The sequence below is a fragment of the Oreochromis niloticus genome, linkage group LG18 (assembly GCF_001858045.2).
Source record: "Oreochromis niloticus isolate F11D_XX linkage group LG18, O_niloticus_UMD_NMBU, whole genome shotgun sequence".
Lineage (NCBI taxonomy): Eukaryota > Metazoa > Chordata > Actinopteri > Cichliformes > Cichlidae > Oreochromis > Oreochromis niloticus.
The window spans coordinates 8,242,989-8,262,430 of record NC_031982.2 but is presented as its reverse complement, the minus strand read 5'-3'; the positions used below and the strand labels follow the sequence as shown (position 1 = coordinate 8,262,430).

Here is a 19,442-nt window from a genome sequence, read left to right as displayed (position 1 = left end):
GAAATGTAGGAATCTGCCTCGAGAGCCCTTTTTTTTTGTCCAGGCAGGCAGCAAAAGAAAATATTTATTTTTCTCTTTTCTTAAATTTAAGCTAAACCTATCAAGGATATTGTCAATGCTGATGATTCAATAAGACACGTTCTGTTATTTTTTTAAACACATCAGATTAGAGTTTTATTCCTGTCTCGTAGAATTTAAGCTATATAATTTTATTTTTATGTGCTCCAGATAAAAATATTTCTGTATTTTTCATAGGCCTGTTTTTAAATTAGTGTTTGATGGATGTTAATGTTGCAAAATGGGTTGATAATGGTGATGTAAAAACAAAATATATTAACTTCAAGCTAACGCTGTTTCTTTTTGCCTGTTTGTGTGTGTGAGGAAAGAAGAATTTAAAGATGTGACACGTGTCTTCATGAGCCCTTATAACCTTATTAATAATACATAATAATATGTTAATATATTTTAGTTAAATACAAGCTAAAATCAGCTCTTCGCAATCACTGTGTTATTAACTATACCATGTAAAATACCGGTAAATAATATAATGTATTATTTTATCAGCGTTTATAAGCGACATTACTAACGCCATCGCAGTAAAATGCCATTGGGCAACGGCTCCTCTCCCTCGGCCTGTCAGCCAATAAGCTCTCACCGTTTATAACGTAACTCTGATTAGTCACGGGCTGTTGTGAATCGCAGGCCAGCGGCCCCACAATGCCAGGCGGGGGAGCCCCTTTCTCAGCAACACAGCACAGCATCACCGCCTCGCCTCGCTGAGAAAAAGGACAGGCAGGAGAGAAATGCAAAGGGATGTAAGATGGCAGAGCTACAAATGCTATTAGAGGAGGAAATCCCTGCCGGTAAAAGAGCGCTTGTGGAAAGCTACCAGAACCTGTCCCGGGTAGCGGAATACTGTGAAAACAATTATGTTCAGGTAAGAAACGCCTAAAAACCGCCTTTGCATATGGTGAATTTACTGGTTTATCACCGTCGTGTCTGCGGTGTTGTAGTGGGAGTGAGTGAAACCACAGGGGCAGGAAATGCTGGTCGGAACGAAAGCGACTATCAAATCGCTAGCTACACCGAGCGGTCTTTTCTCCCGGTACGCTGGTTTGAGCGGCCGCTCGGTGCCATGTCGGGCATGGCTGTGTTTCGTTATTCCTCTGGTTTCTTTTTTTAAAGGGTTTCCTCGGTGAGCTGAGAGCTGCTGGGGGCTTTTAGAGGGTGTGTCGTTGTTATGACTAAGTAGGTTGTCACTGACTGCATTCTGTGGTAGGTACCTGTGAAGGAGGCTAATCTCAAAACCGATTTTTTTTTCTTCTTTTTTCCTCCCTACGTGACTAAAACCGCACGCTCACCGCACGTGAAGACGACATAACAGTATTATAAAACGAAAAAAAAGGCTCGAGGCTCCCCTTTAGTCGTTTAAAATACAAAGGCTAACAATTGTATGTACATTTTTGAAAATGTAATACTGTCACAGAGCGATTATTATAACACATTTATTCACTAGAAACTCACTAAAACTGTGGCATATTCACGATTTAGCCCTTCCCTTTAGCCATTAAGCACTGGATTTAAAGGCATTTCTCATCTGTGAGCTTTCTTGCCAGCTTATACATCACAAAGTAAACCAAGTGCTTAAAGACTTTACATGCAATTCGTCCAAGTCTATAAATGTGTAATGATCCTGATATAACGGTCTACTGCAAAACGTGGCTCCAGAGAATGTGTGTGTGGATCTTATAATGCCTGTGATTGCATGCATGGTGCAGGTTCATGAAAGGTGTGCCTGCTTGGTTTTTTGTGCTTATATTCACTAAATATTAATTCAAAAAATCAGTAAAGCATTGGGGCATCTGGCTAAATGAGGTATTAACAATAAACCTCAGCTGATAGTCTCCCACAGAGTGCATTGAGTAAATGTGAGGAATACTGGGAGCTGACATCAAAGCCCATCAGTGGCTTGAATGGTCTGGTGTGAACAGAAGACCACTTTGAACCAGAAACTGCGCTTGGCAATTTCTTCTTCACCGTGCTGCCGAGAAAGCCCACAGTAAAAGCACATCAGATCACTTTACCCCAGTTGTCATCAAAAATGCAATGTAGGTTAGACTGCTTGAATGCATGTTTCCTACTGATGGGCATACACGGTGTTGTGAGGCAACGCTTTCACAGCTAGATCATGCAGGAAGCTATTATTCTGCAGATCAGTTGGACGGTTTGAGAGGAAATGGCATGCACCTGGTGGCAAACTTAGCTGCTTTAAGAAGCAGGAGCTTAGAGGCTTTAGTTTACAGACCAGGTGTCATATGTTGTAAAACAGGAATTTGGAGCACTCAGTAAATAATAATAGCAAAAAGACTGTCACATCATATTGATCCTTTTGATATTGATAAATTAAAGGAAATGAAAAACCAATTGTCATGGCGTCGCTGCAAATTTGGTTAGGTCGTGAAATATAAAGGTACTTCACATAAGAGCTCATCAAAAATACAAATCCCTGTTCATCCATCATTCTAAAAAACAAAACAAAAAAGGAATCCCTTTTTATTTTTTTTTTGATTAATGAAACATGTATTTCTAGTGGACAGTGAGGAACAAAGTGTTGTGTGGCACAACTGTTTTTAATGCAATGTCTGTGCTTAGCACTACTGAATGTTGCTCCTGTCAAAATCCCAGCACCACATGAAGCCAACAATAAACCATATAATCATATTTTGTGAGTCATCTGCAGAAAACACAGGGATGTTTTTTTGGAGCCAGCTGGTGTCACCCAGATAAGATTTACTATCTCCATGAATCATTTATGTGTAGGTGAATGAGACAAAGGCACTAAGGAATAACTCCGTGCACCAAGAGATTTGAAGTGTCATTTAAGTTCCACATTTTTATCAGGCCTTAATTTCAGAAAAATATCATGAGCATATATCTATATATATTTAATTTGAAAAAAGAGCAGCTCAGTTGACAGTCGTTCTTTTGTATTTAACAAATACTTGGGACCTTTTTAAATAAATGTTTGAAAATGATTGTGTGCTAGTTTGATTCCCTTTTACTGCTGAGTTTGAAAGCCCTGGGCTGTTGCTTGGTTTATTTCCTACATCATGGCTGGAATATGAAAATGCACGCATGTGTGTGGCTTTTCCCGAATAATGATTTCTTTAGGGACGTTAAAAACATTAGCTCAGAATCCTGCGTGCATGTAAACACACTTGACAAACGCAACAGGGAATGAAGGGGATTGAGAGTATTATGTAGGCCAACATAGCTTATCCTTATATTGTGCTGGGTAAAAATCAAACACGGAAAATGCTAATGTCTTCTGCCTTTTGCTCCCAAGTTGTCAAACCACGTTATCAGCTTGGATACAGTAGCTCTGCATAATCCCATGTGGACAGTTTTTAAAACTGCGTTCATAAACTCACACAGTCACCTGAAATGATGACGCTATCTAAAAAAACAAAATGCATGCCATGATATGTAAATCTACCCAGGTAGGCTGCAGGAAAGAGACACGAGTTTTATTCTTAGATCAGAAGCTGTTTGAAAAACTGTCACACACCAAACTGAAGAGAAGAAAGCAGGACTCAGTTTTTTTTAGTAACTTTCTAAGGTCTTTGTGTATTAAAATAGCATCTCTCGCAGTGAAATTGTTCTGGTTTTTACAAACCCACTGGTGTGTAAATTGTTCTGAACATTCAGGTTCTTAGTTTTGCTTCAGTGTATCGTTTGTGTATGCGTAACGCTAGCCCTGCCAGCCCCCCAAACTACAACTCACTCGATACCCCTCTGACTCACAGTGTTTTTTGTTCATAACTCCTGAGGATATTCTTGTCTCAGTATTGTATTTCACTGAATTTGCTTTATTTTACCGCATTGTTAAGATAGGGGTCTTCCACATACCAAAAAAGGAATTCCAATTAGAGCCCCTACAAAAAGCCTTTTGTAAATTTAATACAAAATCCCAAAGAGAGTGGACAATGTGTATAAGGGAGATGTGTGTGTTTCCGTGCATTATTAGTTTTAAACCTCTTTGTGCTCGCTTTAAGCTCATGCAAGAATCACTACATATCCAAGCATTGTGCTAGCATTGCTTCACATGTTGTGTGTTAATAGCTCTGTGAGGTCTTTCAGTAGTCTGAACATCCAGTGGGTTATGTAAGTCAACCTTTCCCAACCTAAGGTATGAAAAACAGTTTCTGTGCTAGTGCTGACTAAACCCGCAGTGGGTCACAGGGCAGGTGGTTTGGTAGGTACAGCAGGTGGTCATGTTCAAAAGTACTGTCATGGTGTAGGTGTTTAACCTCTTGCTACCAAACACACGTCAAAAGGTGGTGATTTGGAAACAGCTTGCATGTGATAGCTGATGTCTATAGTCGCTGTACAGCCTACAACACAGCAGTGAATTGGCCTGAATGCTTATAAACCCTTTATTTAAAAAACTATAAACATTTGAAAAACATTTGCTTATCGTGATAAGTTTAGCCAATCAGCAGATCTGGAAACAGCTGCAGGCACCCTGATCTAAAACACAGCTTTAGGTGAAACTGTAGCATGGTGGCGAGACATTAGGTCATCACAGTGGCATCAGTGAATGTGTGACTCTGTAGGCACAGTTTGTAAATAGGGGTTGGACAGAATATCAATGTCAGCAAATCAAAATATTGATTATCATGATCTAATAATTAATGATAATTGATTAAAACATTCGTTGGCATTCTTGTAGTCTGCTAGGACAGGTGGAGCTTAGTCATGGAGATCATGACCTGAGGCAATCTTAAGTGTCACATTCCTGTTTTCGTTCACATTACAGAAGCAGAACGATATATTGTTAATAAGTCAGGTGTAGATTGTGTAGTAGTTGTAAGTTGTAGTCCTTCTGTGGTAGTTCGCTGTTGGAGTGCTTCAATGTGTGGCTGCATTCTCCCGTTTTGTTTCCAAACTATAAATATGTCCGTTCAGTCACATTGCTATTTAAAGGCATCCAGAAGCAGATGGTTTGCACAGCCGGGTGGAGATTTGGGAAATGTCCTGGCATTCCTGTTTTCTGGGCTCGAATCCCACTGTGCACCTGTCCCATGTTGCCCGTCGGAGTTGTTCGGACATTGTCCCAATTTCAGGCTGTGTAGTAGTCCACAAAGCATTTGCTTCACAGAATCACAAACTTTTCTCCTTCACTTCCCTTCAGATCTTAACAGGGCTTTGCAGTTTAAAAACAGCAAAGAGAGGATGGTCCTGTCAAATACTGTTCCCTGTAGAAAACTGCCCTCTCACTCTGCAGCTCACACAACTGATAGGAGAGGAACAATTACAGTACAGCATTTCGTCTTGACTTTTATGGACCTTACACCTTACTTTCTTCTGCCAAATTCTCCATTCCTTCCACCCACACACATTTCTACTGACTAGTTTTTTACATCAGTTTGTTCTTCTCCCTCTCCCTGCCAGGCTCAAGACAAGAAGAAGGCCCTGGAGGAGACCAAAGCCTACACCACTCAGTCTCTGGCCAGCGTGGCCTACCAGATCAATGCCTTAGCAAACAATGTGCTGCAGCTGCTGGATATTCAAGCCTCGCAACTACGACGCATGGAATCGTCCATCAACCACATCTCCCAGGTACACACCACAACAGATTCGGTATTTGTGCACGGGATTTGAATCATCAGCCTAGAAGGTCAACTCTGATTTTAGCAGTCTAATCGCTGCTTTATCCATCAAATGAATAAAGATAGGTTTTTCCTCTCTAGATAAAAGTTATTCAAGTACAGTAAAATGCCACCCTCTGCTATTATTCAGTGTCATAATACCAAACTGCACAATGGCACATTCATGCATTATAAAGACTGACAGATATGGCGGGGGCATGGATCATGCTGGAGCTGCCAATCCTCCACAGTCCCTCATCAGTCCCGCTTGCTTCATCAGCAGTCCTCTCTCTCTCCGTCTCTGTTCCTCTGTGTGCGCTTCATGCGGCCACCCTGCCTGTCAGCCATTGAATGTCCCGTCCCCTCCCTGTGCGCTTCATTAAGCCTGTCAGAATGAAGTGAAATCCTGACGCCAGCACTCTAGCTTGCATTTTCAGCTCCCACTTTACTCTGCAAACTGCGGAGTGGTAGCAGTCAGGTGCAGTCTCACAGCGGACAACCAAACACTATTCTCAATCCTTTAAAGGTGCTCAGTAGAGCTTTACTTCCCCTACTTGATGTTTCTGCTTCACACCCAATGGCACCCTTGACGTGCAGCAGCACAGAAGAGAAACTGTTGAGTCAGTACGTTCACCTGATCGTAACTGAGAAGCGACTTCTGCAGCCTTTTTTGACTTTTCATAGCTAGAAAAACACACATATCACCACTAGCTTGATTCTAGTAGTCACGTTTTTCTTTCTGTATTGTTGAAGCTGTAAAAGCAAAGTGAGGCCATGCTTTTTATTCTGTTACATGTGAACATATCTGCCCTTTTTCACAACGCCATCAAAGCAAGCTTGTGCTATACATTTCAGAGAATTAGGTTTTTAATTTAAATTCTGTAATTTGATTTACAGGCAATCAAGACAGCTTCAAAAAGTTTCTTAGACAGGAAACCACAACAGCTTCTTATGAACAAGCTAACCGGTTATGTTTTTTTTTAGTTTATGCAAGCTGCCTCGCTTGCGTGAAAATGTAATAGCAGTCCATAATACTGCATGCCTTCTCCATGGCTGCATTTATTCGACAACATGCATAAATTGAGTCCTTGGATCCAGAAGAACATCTGGATCTAGATCAGTTTGGAAAACTTTCACCAAAACAGTGTTTCCCAATTTTTATTCCTTCACTGTGATATATATTCATGAAGATATGGTACAATGTTTTTTTGCAACGATAAAGAATCCTTCCAAAAATTTCTTGATTCAGATCAGTGCATGAATCGGCTCCAAAGGTAAATTTCTTCCAGGGTGGGGCATGCCACACCTCTGATAATCTTTTCATGCAAAATGGAAATGCAAAATTTAACCACAAATAAAGAAGCAAACAAAACCAGTCCCATAAACTCAATGATGGGGTGAATAAATGCATGCCCATGAAAACAAAGATGGGTTTAAATCTGCTTGAATCATTTAAAGGTTCAGGAAAAGATCATTAACTTTACATATACCCCATAATGGCTTTTCTCTCTACACAAAATGAATGTTTAACTTTGCTTTGCTGTGCCAGTTTATCAATTTATCTTTCTAGAAAGAAAATGTAGGGAAACGCTGCTGCCAAACCCATGTCTGATTTAAAAGGCCTCAGCAGAAAAGTCTTTGGCAGAAATATACAGTACAGGCTAATCCCTAAAATGCAAAGCAGCAGCATGTCTAATCAAAGGAGAAATCTGAATTAGAACCTAAATTAAATGGTTATGGCTAAAAATGGACACGCTTCCTTTTATTTTGTTGGAGATCTGAAACTCTACACTTTGGTTTCTTTTCCATTTTCACTCTGTCTTGTCTTTTCTTTCTGATTTATCTCTCAGTTCATTCCCCGAAATTGTCATCCATCAGCTCAATGACCCACTTGTGCCTTTTTCAGCTCCATTTCAGTTGGTCCAATCCTCTTAAGCACAGGATCAACTTCGCATTACTCTATATTGCAGTGTAAATTCAAAAGATTGTGGTGACACATTTATGGACACCTCTTTACCATAAAATATAGCATCGACAGTAAGAGTTGTTTGGATTTAGTTAATATCAAACTATACATGAAATCACTGATGTTTAAATTCATTGTTTACATGTCTTAAAACCATACTTGGTACAGACATTTCAGCTTGCTCAGTTGCTTTGCAGAGAATGATCATCTGCTTAAGAACAGATTTAATAGAATGACACCACTGTACAGCTCTGGCAGTGAGAGTTACCATCTGTACCATCTGTTTTCAAAAAACACACTCCACAGGGTTGAGCAGACAGGCAGATGTTTATTAAAGAGATTACAAAAGAAAATGAGATCGCAAAAGATCATGAAGGGCAGACAGCGCTGTCGTCACTCATTAGGTAACAGTTACGACTTGATGCATTTAGCAATGTACACACAGAGGAAATGCATACAGGGGAAAGTAGCTCTAAAGTGAAGTCTCCTTTTCTATTTCACCACTTTCTTCTCTTCTCAATCTCTTTTTAATTACTGTAAACCCCCCAGAATCAGCTTCTAGTGTCTAGTGCCTCTGTCTTGTCTGCCTCTCTCTCATTTCTGTGCCTCTCTGTCCTTCTGTTTTTTTCACTCTCTCTAATCTACACTGCACCTCAGCTCGCCTGTTACTGGCAGGAAATGGGCAGGTCTTTTTTGTAACTTCCCAGCTGAAGCTGGGCGTGTCACTTCAGTTTCCTCTCCTAAAGAAAGAGCCTACAATATCACACACACACACACACACACACACACACACACACACATACAGATAAATAGATGATAGAGCTCAGAGACTTCATGTCAGGCACAGTGAGAGAGTAGCACAACTTGACAGTTCTTCTCAGATTTTGAGTCTCTTGGTTGGATAAGTGTTTAAAGATAATTCAATGAAGCTCTAAAACACATGTTATTCTTATAGTATATTTCTTTGTTTCCATTTGAAATGTATATGTACATAATATTTAATTCCCCTCTCATCCCGGTCTATCCTTCAAGCTCGGGTCCTCTACCAGAGGCCTAGGAGCTTAAGGGTCCTGCGCAGGATCTTAACTGTTCCTAGGACTGCGCTCTTTTGGACAGAGATCTGTTGTTGTTCCTGGGATTTGCTGGAGTTACTCGCCTAGCTTGGGAGTCACTGCACCTAGTGCTCCGATTACTACATGTTACCTTCACCCTCCACATCTCGTCAAGCTCTTTTCTGAGCCTTTGGTACTTGGTACTACATATATATATATATATGTGTGTGTGTATATATAAAAATTAAAATTGTTGTAACATTGTTGTTACTGAATTGCTTTAAACAGATGCTGACATTTTTTGTACAACTACATGTCCACTTTGCAGCTTTTGAATGGTGGTTGAAACTGTATTAAGCAATAGAAGCTGTTGATGGTGTAACAGTTTTAAATATAGATTATTCTGTACACAGTAGCCAAAAAATTGGTTGTGAACAGCGCACAGAACAGAGCTCGAAAGCTGTCAAATAACGGTAGTTCTCGCGTATTTCATTCACACATATTCTCTTTGAAAATAAGCCTCAAATTAAGTGTAATTGTCTTCAATTAAGTTGTTGTCAAAACAGTTTTCACTGCAGTGCAGTATGATGGCTTAGAAGGTGAACCGAGCCTTCGCTTTGGGCGAAGGTTGGTGGTTTGATTCCCAGCTCATCCACTTGTTCATGTGTACTTTGGCACATCAACATAATTTCATCATAGTATAAATAAATGTAAAAGAATAAGAGCACATGGGTTCAGTTACAGAATCGTATTAGTAGCACTCCAACCCGTATCACCTCCATACATTAAAAGCAAATTTACAGGCCCACATTACAAAACAGTAAGTGACCATATTATATTTTCCTCGAACAGACAGTGGACATCCATAAGGAGAAGGTGGCCCGCCGAGAAATCGGCATCCTGACCACAAACAAAAACACCTCTCGTACCCACAAGATCATCGCTCCGGGCAACATGGAGCGGCCGGTGCGCTACATTCGAAAGCCTATCGACTACACGCTGCTGGATGATGTAGGACACGGCGTCAAGGTAAGGAAAATTTTCTTCATTGTGTCAAAATAAAAGCCTTCTAACAAGGAGTAAGAGTAAAGTCATCTCTGCACTATTCCACCATAATTACTACTAAACTGTTGCATCTATCCATTACTTTGATAAATTGCCGTGTTTTCCCCCAGTAATCAATTTTGCCAGAGAGGAATACACATACTTAGTCAAGTTTACACCTGGTACTTGCATGTGAGCATCCTCACTGTCTGCATTCATAATTCATTCACACACTCCCACCCAGGCTGCGAGCTGATCAATACGCTGGCCTTTTAGTTGATTAAGCACGGAAACACTTCAGCCCATCCAAGAATAGCTGCACAGGCAAGAGTTTTTCATGCCCGGTAACAATTACCCAAGCTGCTAGTTATTAATCGTCTGTGTGTGTGTTTTTGAGGGAACTATCATGGCCAAGTGTTACTCACACCATCACACTCCCTTCAAACTGCAAAAAAAAAGTAAAAATCTTTCAGTCTTTCTTCCGCCTCATTCTTCAGTTTTTTTATTCTCTCTCCCCATGATCCATCCTCTCCTCGCCCCTCTCTTCCTCTATTTCACAAGACTGTGTGTCTGTGCTTGTGTCAGCGTGCACACACAGTTATTCGCACTGATTGCTTGTGTCATAAATTTCCATAGTGCGTGTGTGTCAGTTGGCCTCTGTATCCCTTTCCCCTGGTCTGCCTCTGTTGAGATAGTGGCTGTCCGCTGATTTTCAAACATCCGCTGATTCAAATTCAAAAGCTAGTGTTTCTTCCTTTGAGAGCTGGCTCACACTGAGACCGATTTGGCATGGCCCACTATGCAAATTGAGCATCATTCAGGAATGATAGAAATGACAGATCTCTGCAGAAATCAGCACATTGTAGATGCAATCTTTTCTTTTTTTGTCCATCTGGAAATCTGCAAAAGGAAACAGCAGTTCGTGCTTCTAAGACTCAAGTCTACATTTGGATGAGCATTATGAATGTAATGAAGCTGACTTATTTTAACAAGGTTTAGATAATCAGTTTGGGCTTGTGAAGTGCATTTTTGGATTCAAAGCTCTCTGGCTGCTGGCTCCTTTTTAATTCTCTTCCTGGCTACTTGTGTATGTATGTAAAGGCGCTTATGAATGTGCATTTGTGCAAACAAGAGTGTATACAGTTTCTTTCCATGCACACATATATAAATCTGTGAACTGCTTAAAAGACTCGACCCAAGAGACGGCATCCCAGGCAGAAAATATTTTTCAATATCAATTTTTTGTGTGTGGCCCGACTAAATATCTGCACACCTGAATGTGCCATAGGTGTGTCAGAGAAAGACTTGCACAGTATCCCCTGCACATCATTTTGCTGTACATGTATTAAATTACAATCAGGTGTTTGTGAAATATAACAGTAAGCAAGCCAGTGTGCGAGAGTTAGATTTAATTTTTTCGTGGGATTTTATTCGGTGACTCTTGAAGATAAAAAGTTAATTGACTTTTTCTTAACGTGTTAAGCAGGGAAACATTATCCAGGTTAGTTTTCCTCTCATATTTGACTTATGCTTAGTCACTGTGTCACTATTATTGTACTATAAGGATGAATGTCATTGGATATCAAGAAAGGATATCAAGATCTTAATGGTACCACTGCTCCTAGCAGTATGCTGTTGCTCATGGCACCTTGTCGCTATATTTAGATTTAGACTTTAAAGTAGTTACTCAGTGACAGTAGCTCATTAGAAAAGAAGGAAAATGGCCTTGATTTTTTTTGTAACTCCAACTCCAATCACTGATAAAAAACACTGTTCAGTAATTTTTTTTCTATGAAGTCAGAAAAATCATTATTGCAGATTTCTTTGAAATATTGTGATATAATTTTGACCCCTATTCACTACTGCTACAGCCGCCACACAGAAATACACTATATTCAGAGGTACATTAATGCAGGTGTGTGGGTATGTTTGTAATTTTGCTTTCCTGCATTTATGAGTCTGGGCTGTGTTCCTGCCGTGCTAGGAAATATTAGCAGCTTATTAGCGCTCTATCCTCACAGCCCATTTCCTCTTGGCTGAGGTGGATTCCCTCAAGCTTTTGAGGAGTGCTCATCCAACCCCCCCCCCCCCCCCCCACCCCCACGTCCAGGGGAATTTATCCACGGATAGATGGGAAATCAGTCTCGAACTTGGAAAGACCCATTCATGCATGTGTGGACGACTGTGTTCAACCCCTCACCGTAATGGCTTTTTTTTGGCATTTCTGGCAGTTACCATGGTGATAGTTTTAGCCACATTACAGCCACTCAGAGACTCTGTTGTTATTTATGACCTCACACCACTTTACTACCCAGGTTTTTATTTTCCTGGTACAACACTTAAAACATGTAGCTCAGCTGCTCCTCGTTATTCATAGTGACTAGACACTAAAGTGACTCTTATTCTGATTACAGTCTGTAACACAGATCCAGATCCAGACATAGAGGGAACAAAACAAAATATAAACAGTGTTTCCATGTCCCTTTTTTCAAATGTTTGTGTACAAAGTGGAACAAAAGGAAGCGATCTCTTCCTCTACATTGGTTAAAACCTAAATTGGGTTATTTGGTGCGACTTCTACTGCAGGCAGGTGTTCAAGTGATCATAGGAGTAACTGACATTAAAGGCCAGCATTAATACTATATAATATTCAGATAAACATTAAATGTATTAATAATGTTTAAAAAACTTACAAATTTTCCCAAGTTGCCTTTTTCCTCAGTTTTATATTATTGTAAATTGAACCTCCTTTATGCTGCTAGAATTTGGCTTATGATGAAGTATAGTTTGAACAGTATTAAAATTGTAATTATAGATTCAGTGTGATGAGCAGTCTGTGACCTGGAAAATTAGTAGCACACACACAGTAGTGGTTCACAGTCTTTCCCACATAAAAGTCAGCTACTACTACTACTGTTGGGCTTAATGTGAAGCAGCTTAACCTGCAGTAATCACCTGAGCTATATGATTGGAATTCACTTTAAATAAAGATTGAGAAAAGTAAGCAAAATCAGCACTTCATGATACGTTGTTTCAATATGTTTCTGTTTAAATAACATTGTGACGCTGGGTGTTAGGTGTGATTATTTGTGGATTGTGAAATGGTCTAAATACACTCAACTGTATTCATGTGAGAAAAAGGAGGCAAAGCCTTACTTCACACCAATACACTCCCTTCCTTTTTTCTTCTTGATTCTCTGTCAGCATCATGTAGTGTGGGTACAAAGTTACTGTTACCAGTCTTTAACCAATGAGCGTATCTTGTTTTTTGTCTTCTCTTTCTGCCTGCTTGCACTCAGTGGCTTAAGGCCAAGGTAAGGGATGCTTGTGTTTCTCCTCTTATTGTCCATAAATTGATGATGTTTAGAACCACAGTATCAAGGTGCACATGAAGCCATGAAACATGTCTTTCTACCTTTGAGACGCATAGAAAGAAGTACACCTTTAATCAATTACATTTTTTTACAGTAAGAAACAAATCGGATTTGGTGCAAAGGCAGTCCAATAAAGCAGGATCAGTGTATATAATAAGATATTTAATGTGTATGTTGTATAATTAGATTTTACCCTGTTCCATTTTACAGTATCTCTTCATCCATTTATTACTATTAATCATACACTCTTTATGTAAGAGAATAGACACCTTCGTACTGGTGCTTTGTGTTTTCTCCATTCATACAGTACAGGTGAACCTCATCCGAGTTTGCTTGTTCATCATCGTTGAAATGACTCTTGAGAGTCAGGTTCATTGGTAGGAAAAGGGCTACGTTACAGAAAACCAGGCTTTTAACTTGCTTTTTTTTCTAGCAACATGGGAACAATGCGGCGGGAAGAGGGGGGACCCTTTCAAGGACCAACCCACCTTCACAGAAACCTCCAAGCCCTCCCATGGCTGGTCGTGGTACCCTTGGGTAAGAACCTACAGTTTAACTTGTGTGGTGTAAGAGGTCGTGGTCCCATCTGGTCTCTGTTAAACTGGGGGCGTCCTGCCAAACCAGTGAAACATGCAATGCAGAGATATATTTTAGCAAACAGTTCAAATGTTTTTAGTTTTCCTATTCTTTATTTTATTCTATTATTTTCATGAAACTGAAAATGAACTCTACTTTCCTCTTTCCTGTGTTCACCTGACTCCAGACGTAACACTCCCTACAAAACGCTGGAGCCTGTGAAGCCCCCAGTGGTGCCAAATGACTACATGACGAGCCCGGCCCGACTCGGCAGCCAGCACAGCCCCGCGCGCACAGCGTCTCTCAATCAGAGACCCAGGACACACAGGTAGCACAGATCCATTTAAACTTTGTTTTCAATTGCTGTTTAACACGTCACAGCTCAACTACACGCAAATGGGGCACAAATGTTAAGTAGATGCATTCAAACCACTTGAGAGGAGTGAAATAAGCTGATGTAAACAAATATGTAAAGAAATGACCAGAGTATTTAAAACGTGTTAGATAAAGTGGGACATGCTGCAGTTTGTTTTCTGTAGGAATGGGGAGTTTGTAACCCTCTAACCTGGTGCAGATATGAAGACAATGTGAAAGGGCTGATTAGTGTTTTCTTATTTAAAAATGCTGCTTTTTACATCAGATAACCTTCCTGACACCAGGGAAACACCAGTGTTTTTTCAAATTGAAATCTCTGGTTACAAAAAAATGTGAAAAATTATTAGTAAAATTGGAATCAGCAGATAGGACTTTTAAAAAATGAGATATTTACATTTCTTTATTAATTCCCTCAGTCTGTGCTTTTGACCTTTGGATCTCTTCCTTTTTTTCTACATAAACTTTGGTTCTCTTCTACGTGCGCCGCAGCTTCTTCTCAGAAATCGAGATTGGTTGCCATAGTGACGGGCACATTGTTGCAGACAGAATGACATATGAGAGACTAATGATAGGATGTCAAACTTTGTTATGTAATTAAGTTTGTCTCACACATCTCTACTGATTGCCACGAACTCTCCCCTGGCTCTCCGTGCAGTGGCAGCAGTGGTGGCAGTGGTGGGAGGGAGAACAGTGGAGGCAGTGGAGTCGGTATCCCTCTAGCAGTTCCCACACCCTCTCCTCCCAGTATGGGGCAAGGTGAGTTCCCAGCGCTGCTGTCTCCTCGTCTCCTGCATGTGACTCTAAACTGAGCAACGTTTTGCTTTAAATCTGGAATAAAAGTTGGGATTAGTAGCACAATAGATTTTTTTTTCTTTTTTTAGAAAACTGGCAGGATGTAGATTTACTCTTGTGTATTCTGTCACATTATAATAATGGAAAAAGTGCCACAGGCATATAGCCTTACTGAAAATGTATATTTCATAACCATGTTTTTGACCTTTTGCTCAAACCAGTATTAAATATATAGTAAAGAAACTGCTATGCAAGAAAATTCTGATCAAGGCCAGAAGGAAAACTGGGACACTGGGCACAGAGAGAGCAAGTGTAGTGGTGTGTTCAATAAAGTAAATTGAATATAAATGCTGCTCACACCGGCTCTCCTCTCTTTTAGTGGCCCCATCGTCAGCCTCCGTGCCCCAGGGCCCCGGCTTGGGTCCTATCCCCATGTCCCAGTTTGGCACCATCTCCCGCCAGATCTCCCGTCACAACTCTTCCACCACCTCCTCAGCCTCCATGGTGTCGGCCACTGGCACCTATCGCCGCGCACCCTCCGTCTCCTCCCAGCAGCCCCATCTCAACGGAGGCCCAACATACCCTCAGAACCCAGGTAATGTAGTTTTAACCCAGGTATTTGTCAAAGGACTCCTGAAGCACTTGGTGTTTAGAGATAATCTGCACAAATAGGTTTGGGAGCAAGAAGTTCACATCCCGTCCTAATATAATGAAATACGCATTTAGAATTTGGCCGCTCATACTTCTGCGTTTGGTCCTCTTGGTCTAACAGCTATGTGGGCTAGCCTTTTCAGGGGCTAATGAAAATGAATGATGAACCGTAATAACAGAAGTCAGGGTTGTTGAATCCTCCCCACCTCTGCCCTGCTTCGCAGAGTGTTTCATTAGCTTTTCTAATTGAGTTATGACATTATTATTTTAGTCAGCTGGAGGAAGGTTCTTGTTCAGGGAGACCGGTGAGCAGGCAGAAGGCATTTCAGGGTAGAAAATGCTCGCAGCTGCAAGACGAGGGAAAACCCAGGACATAATGCATATTTTCTGTCAAATGAGGAGAATTTATTTTGGCAGGCTTCACTCTGAGCCATTCTCCTCTAATGGCTCCTCTCAAAGGACAAACTGTCTTTCTTGGCACAGAACACAGAAGGAGGAGGCTGTCTGTCTTGTCGAGAAGAGAGAGAGAGACAATGACACTGAGCCTGGTTCGCCACAGGCTTTAACTGAGACATTGCATAATCTTGATGATGTCTGCTGTGTAGTTGTTATAATTTTATGAAGCTTAAAGGTACGTTTAGACACGTGGTGGATGTTACAGAGGTTTAACAGCACAAAAAGCTGTTTCATTACGTGATGGAGCTCATTGATCTCACAGGGTGTAGCTGTGGATAGATGTGAAAGCGCGATGGAATATTAGGACATTACTTCAGCGAGGTTACAGACGCCCTCCCGATACATGTGATTTATGAGTCAGACCTGGCATGCCTGTGTGTGACATCATGTCTTTGAGTGAGGACAGCTGTGTTTTTCTGTTTGTCTGTAGGGTTAACTCTTACGATGAGACAGTGCAGCAAAAAGATGGATTTTTAAGGGGAATGTATGCAGGTTATATTGGTACAGGTTTTTTCAGGTTTTTTAAGTGAAGGGTGTAGGTGAGCCAAAATGCTGAACTGTATCCAAAAATACTGCTCTAGTGAGCATTCCTGCAGATTCTTTGAGAAGCCGTATCTGTCTTCCTGAAGCGTTATCTTGCAGCTGTAGCTGTCATGTTTCTGGGTCTGCGTCGTGCTTTGCAGTTCTTTCACCGCGTTGAAAGCTGATTGCTAGCTGCAGCTTTTGCGTTTGATTTTTAAAACAGATGCTGATGAGGTAGATTCTCAGGCTGAGATTAGATGAAGGCCTGTTCGGCCCAGCTTGAAAATCGCAGCACAAAAGAACATTGATTGGAAATTTTCAAACGAGTTGCTCAGCAATGCTTTCTGTGCTATTTTTGCTTGCTCACAAGCTTTTTGTTGTCTCCCCTCCCCTCTTTCTTTTTCAACATGCTCAATTTGGATTTTCTCTTCTCTGTGATGCCCTTTTGCTCTTGTTTCTGTGTCTTCTGTCTTTCTCCCTGTCCAAACACCTCCGTTGCTCTCTGTCTCTCGGCTGCTCCTTCTGCCTGCCTGATTGTTGTGGCTCCAGTGTCTGTGGCTCCTCCGCCTCCTCCTCCTGTGGTCCAGCTGACCCCACAGATCCCCCTGACCGGCTTCGTGGCCAGAATGCAGGAGAGCAGTAAGTAGTAGAAAGCAGACAGAAACATGCACTTATGTGGTATACCTGCATGGACCGTTAAAGTTAGAAATGTAGACTGTACAAATACAGCCATGTGCAAAGTCACAGGTATAAACCTCATGTCCTTTTCCAAAACACTGGCATAAACAAAACAGCGTGCACAAAATTCACGCCACGTCACCAGTGCACTAGACAGGACTCTGAGCACGTTTCAGGACCCACACTGCTACACTCACACTACCTTATCGCACTGGATGCAGGGCTGAGGGTGGAGCACCCTCAGATGTCTGTCTGTTGCCATGGTGATAGATCACTGAAAGCTCTCAGTCCACTGAGGAGAGAAAATGTGACCCGCTGCTGTTTCCTGATTCACCAGCCGCTTGTCTGCAAAGACGCAGAGATCAAATTATCTGTGTCTCCGTAGTTCAATGAACCGAAGAACAGTTCTGCATGAGTCATGGAACGAAATGAACAATGGAGTTAGTGGGTGTAGTTTGCACTTTTTAAACTGGCCTTAAACTAATATTGCTAAATCAGCTGGTGGCTTTTCTCTTTTTTTCTGGTGCACAGGCAGTGGCACGTTTTATCTTTCCACTACCAGCAACAAGGATTAATGTGCATGTGAAAGAAGAGCTGATTAGTTAGTTTGAACACTAATGACTTTGACTAAACAAAGAAAAAGTCTGCTGCTGCTAAAAAGAGGTCACCTCACAGAAAATACTGATGTTAAACGAGTGAGTTCTCGTGAGAAAATGCCACAAAGAGAAGCACTTTAATACTAGGAAAAAAAACAAATAAACGGGGACCAGTACAAGTGCCTTTTAATGTTTTTTTAATGGGAATGGTCTTGCTCTGTCTTTGCCTGAACTATATTGTGTTACTGAAAGCCTAATGTATATTGTGTTTATACAAGGGGAAATAAAACCAAAGTCAGCTATTGTTTTATAGCGAAGTGTTTTCAGCTGTTAACAGCTCCAAAGTGAGTTGTTGGACCTGTTGTAAAAAAGGTTATGCAGGCAGATTGGAGAGTTGCATTAATTTCAGTCCGCTGTGCCAGTTCTTTAATTCAAGAGCAAGCTTATGAATTAGATAAGATGTGCAGTTTCTCTTTAATCACTGGGCTCGAGACTACAAAGCTGCAGGGAGACCTGCTCCAAGAGGACTCTCGTAGCACGAGAACTCATTTGGTTAAAAGACTGAAAAAAGTCGTGGCTTTTAAAATCACACCAGTCCGCCCATTTTATCACGTCGTATTCATGTGAAATATGCGCTTGAGAAGTGCCGCTGTTCATTTCTCACTGGACGAATTTAAAAATGCAAATCATACAGTGTTACAGTACGTGTGCGATTGCATAACATAGCTACTAAATTAATTCTGTCTTTTAAAAAAAGAAGAAAACACATTCAGGTGTGGTTAAGCTCCACCTTTACTTAAACAACGACAGGATAAACTGAAGAACATGGCTGGTAGTTGTAGTACTAGAAGCATTAATAAATAGAAAGACTACAACGGCTACTGAGGACAAGTGTTCATGTCTTTGGTAATGTGTCCAGGAAAGTTTAGTATCCTCTGAGAGATTTCACATTCACAGAAGTGACACAGAGTGGCTGTTTTATAATGTTAACTGAATATTTCGGGAACTTTAAACAGCCACTTGTAGTGCAGTAAATGTATTGATGTTTCAAGTTTATAATAATAATAATAAATGATTAGTAAGTAAATGAGTGCCACGGGGACTTGGATCAGTGCTCGTATCAACTGATGCTGCAGGATCAGTGTCCAATTAAAAACTAAAGGAACCCACAGCTGCCCTCTAGTGAGCAGTTAAATCACTGAACATTTAATATGTGTACACGGTTAGAAGACTTGGAATGATTTAGATCACAGTTGCTTGATAATTATATATGTTAAAATAAATATAAGAAACGGTGCATGGTGCATACTAGTCTCTCTGACCTGACCAGGCCATAACAGTAACATGTTGAAAAAATATATAGGATTTTGAGAGATGAACACTATCACAGTGCAAGAGAACATTTTGAAATATCCCCAGACTGAGAGATCTGAACACACTCCTTCCTCATTATTTCTTTAATGCCTTATCACCTCTGCTTCCTGCCGTGCTTTAGTAACAGACAGCCCAGCCCCACCTCCTCCACCTCCCCCAGAGGACATTGGTGTCTTTGAAGAGCCAGCTCCCCCTCCTCCGCCTCCACCTGTAGACTACGAGGAAGAGGAGGCCGCGGTGGTTCAATACAGCGATCCCTATGCTGATGGAGACCCCCAGTGGGCTCCCAAGAATTACTTAGAGAAAGGTTAGTACCCCGAGTTAGTCATTGTATT

General features: G+C 41.0%; 1 protein-coding gene across 4 annotated transcripts in view; it reads left to right on the top strand.

The window, feature by feature from the left end:
• The first annotated feature begins 683 nt into the window (after positions 1 to 683).
• The window catches only part of LOC100703100 (abl interactor 1), a 21,390-nt gene continuing 2,631 nt past the window's right edge, over positions 684 to 19,442 (top strand). Inside the window, exons 1-10 of one of the 4 annotated variants that reach the window (XM_003453283.4) lie at positions 685 to 937; positions 5,455 to 5,622; positions 9,522 to 9,698; positions 13,013 to 13,027; positions 13,521 to 13,624; positions 13,851 to 13,991; positions 14,694 to 14,794; positions 15,210 to 15,425; positions 17,009 to 17,098; positions 19,229 to 19,414. In XM_003453283.4, the coding sequence (XP_003453331.1) occupies positions 821 to 937; positions 5,455 to 5,622; positions 9,522 to 9,698; positions 13,013 to 13,027; positions 13,521 to 13,624; positions 13,851 to 13,991; positions 14,694 to 14,794; positions 15,210 to 15,425; positions 17,009 to 17,098; positions 19,229 to 19,414 (1,315 nt within the window). In that variant the 5' untranslated portion in view covers positions 685 to 820. Of the gene's footprint in view, positions 938 to 5,454; positions 5,623 to 9,521; positions 9,699 to 13,012; positions 13,028 to 13,520; positions 13,625 to 13,850; positions 13,992 to 14,693; positions 14,795 to 15,209; positions 15,426 to 17,008; positions 17,099 to 19,228; positions 19,415 to 19,442 lie in introns of all 4 variants that reach the window. The other 3 variants (XM_005458112.3, XM_005458110.3, XM_013276421.3) reach the window with 3 other exon arrangements.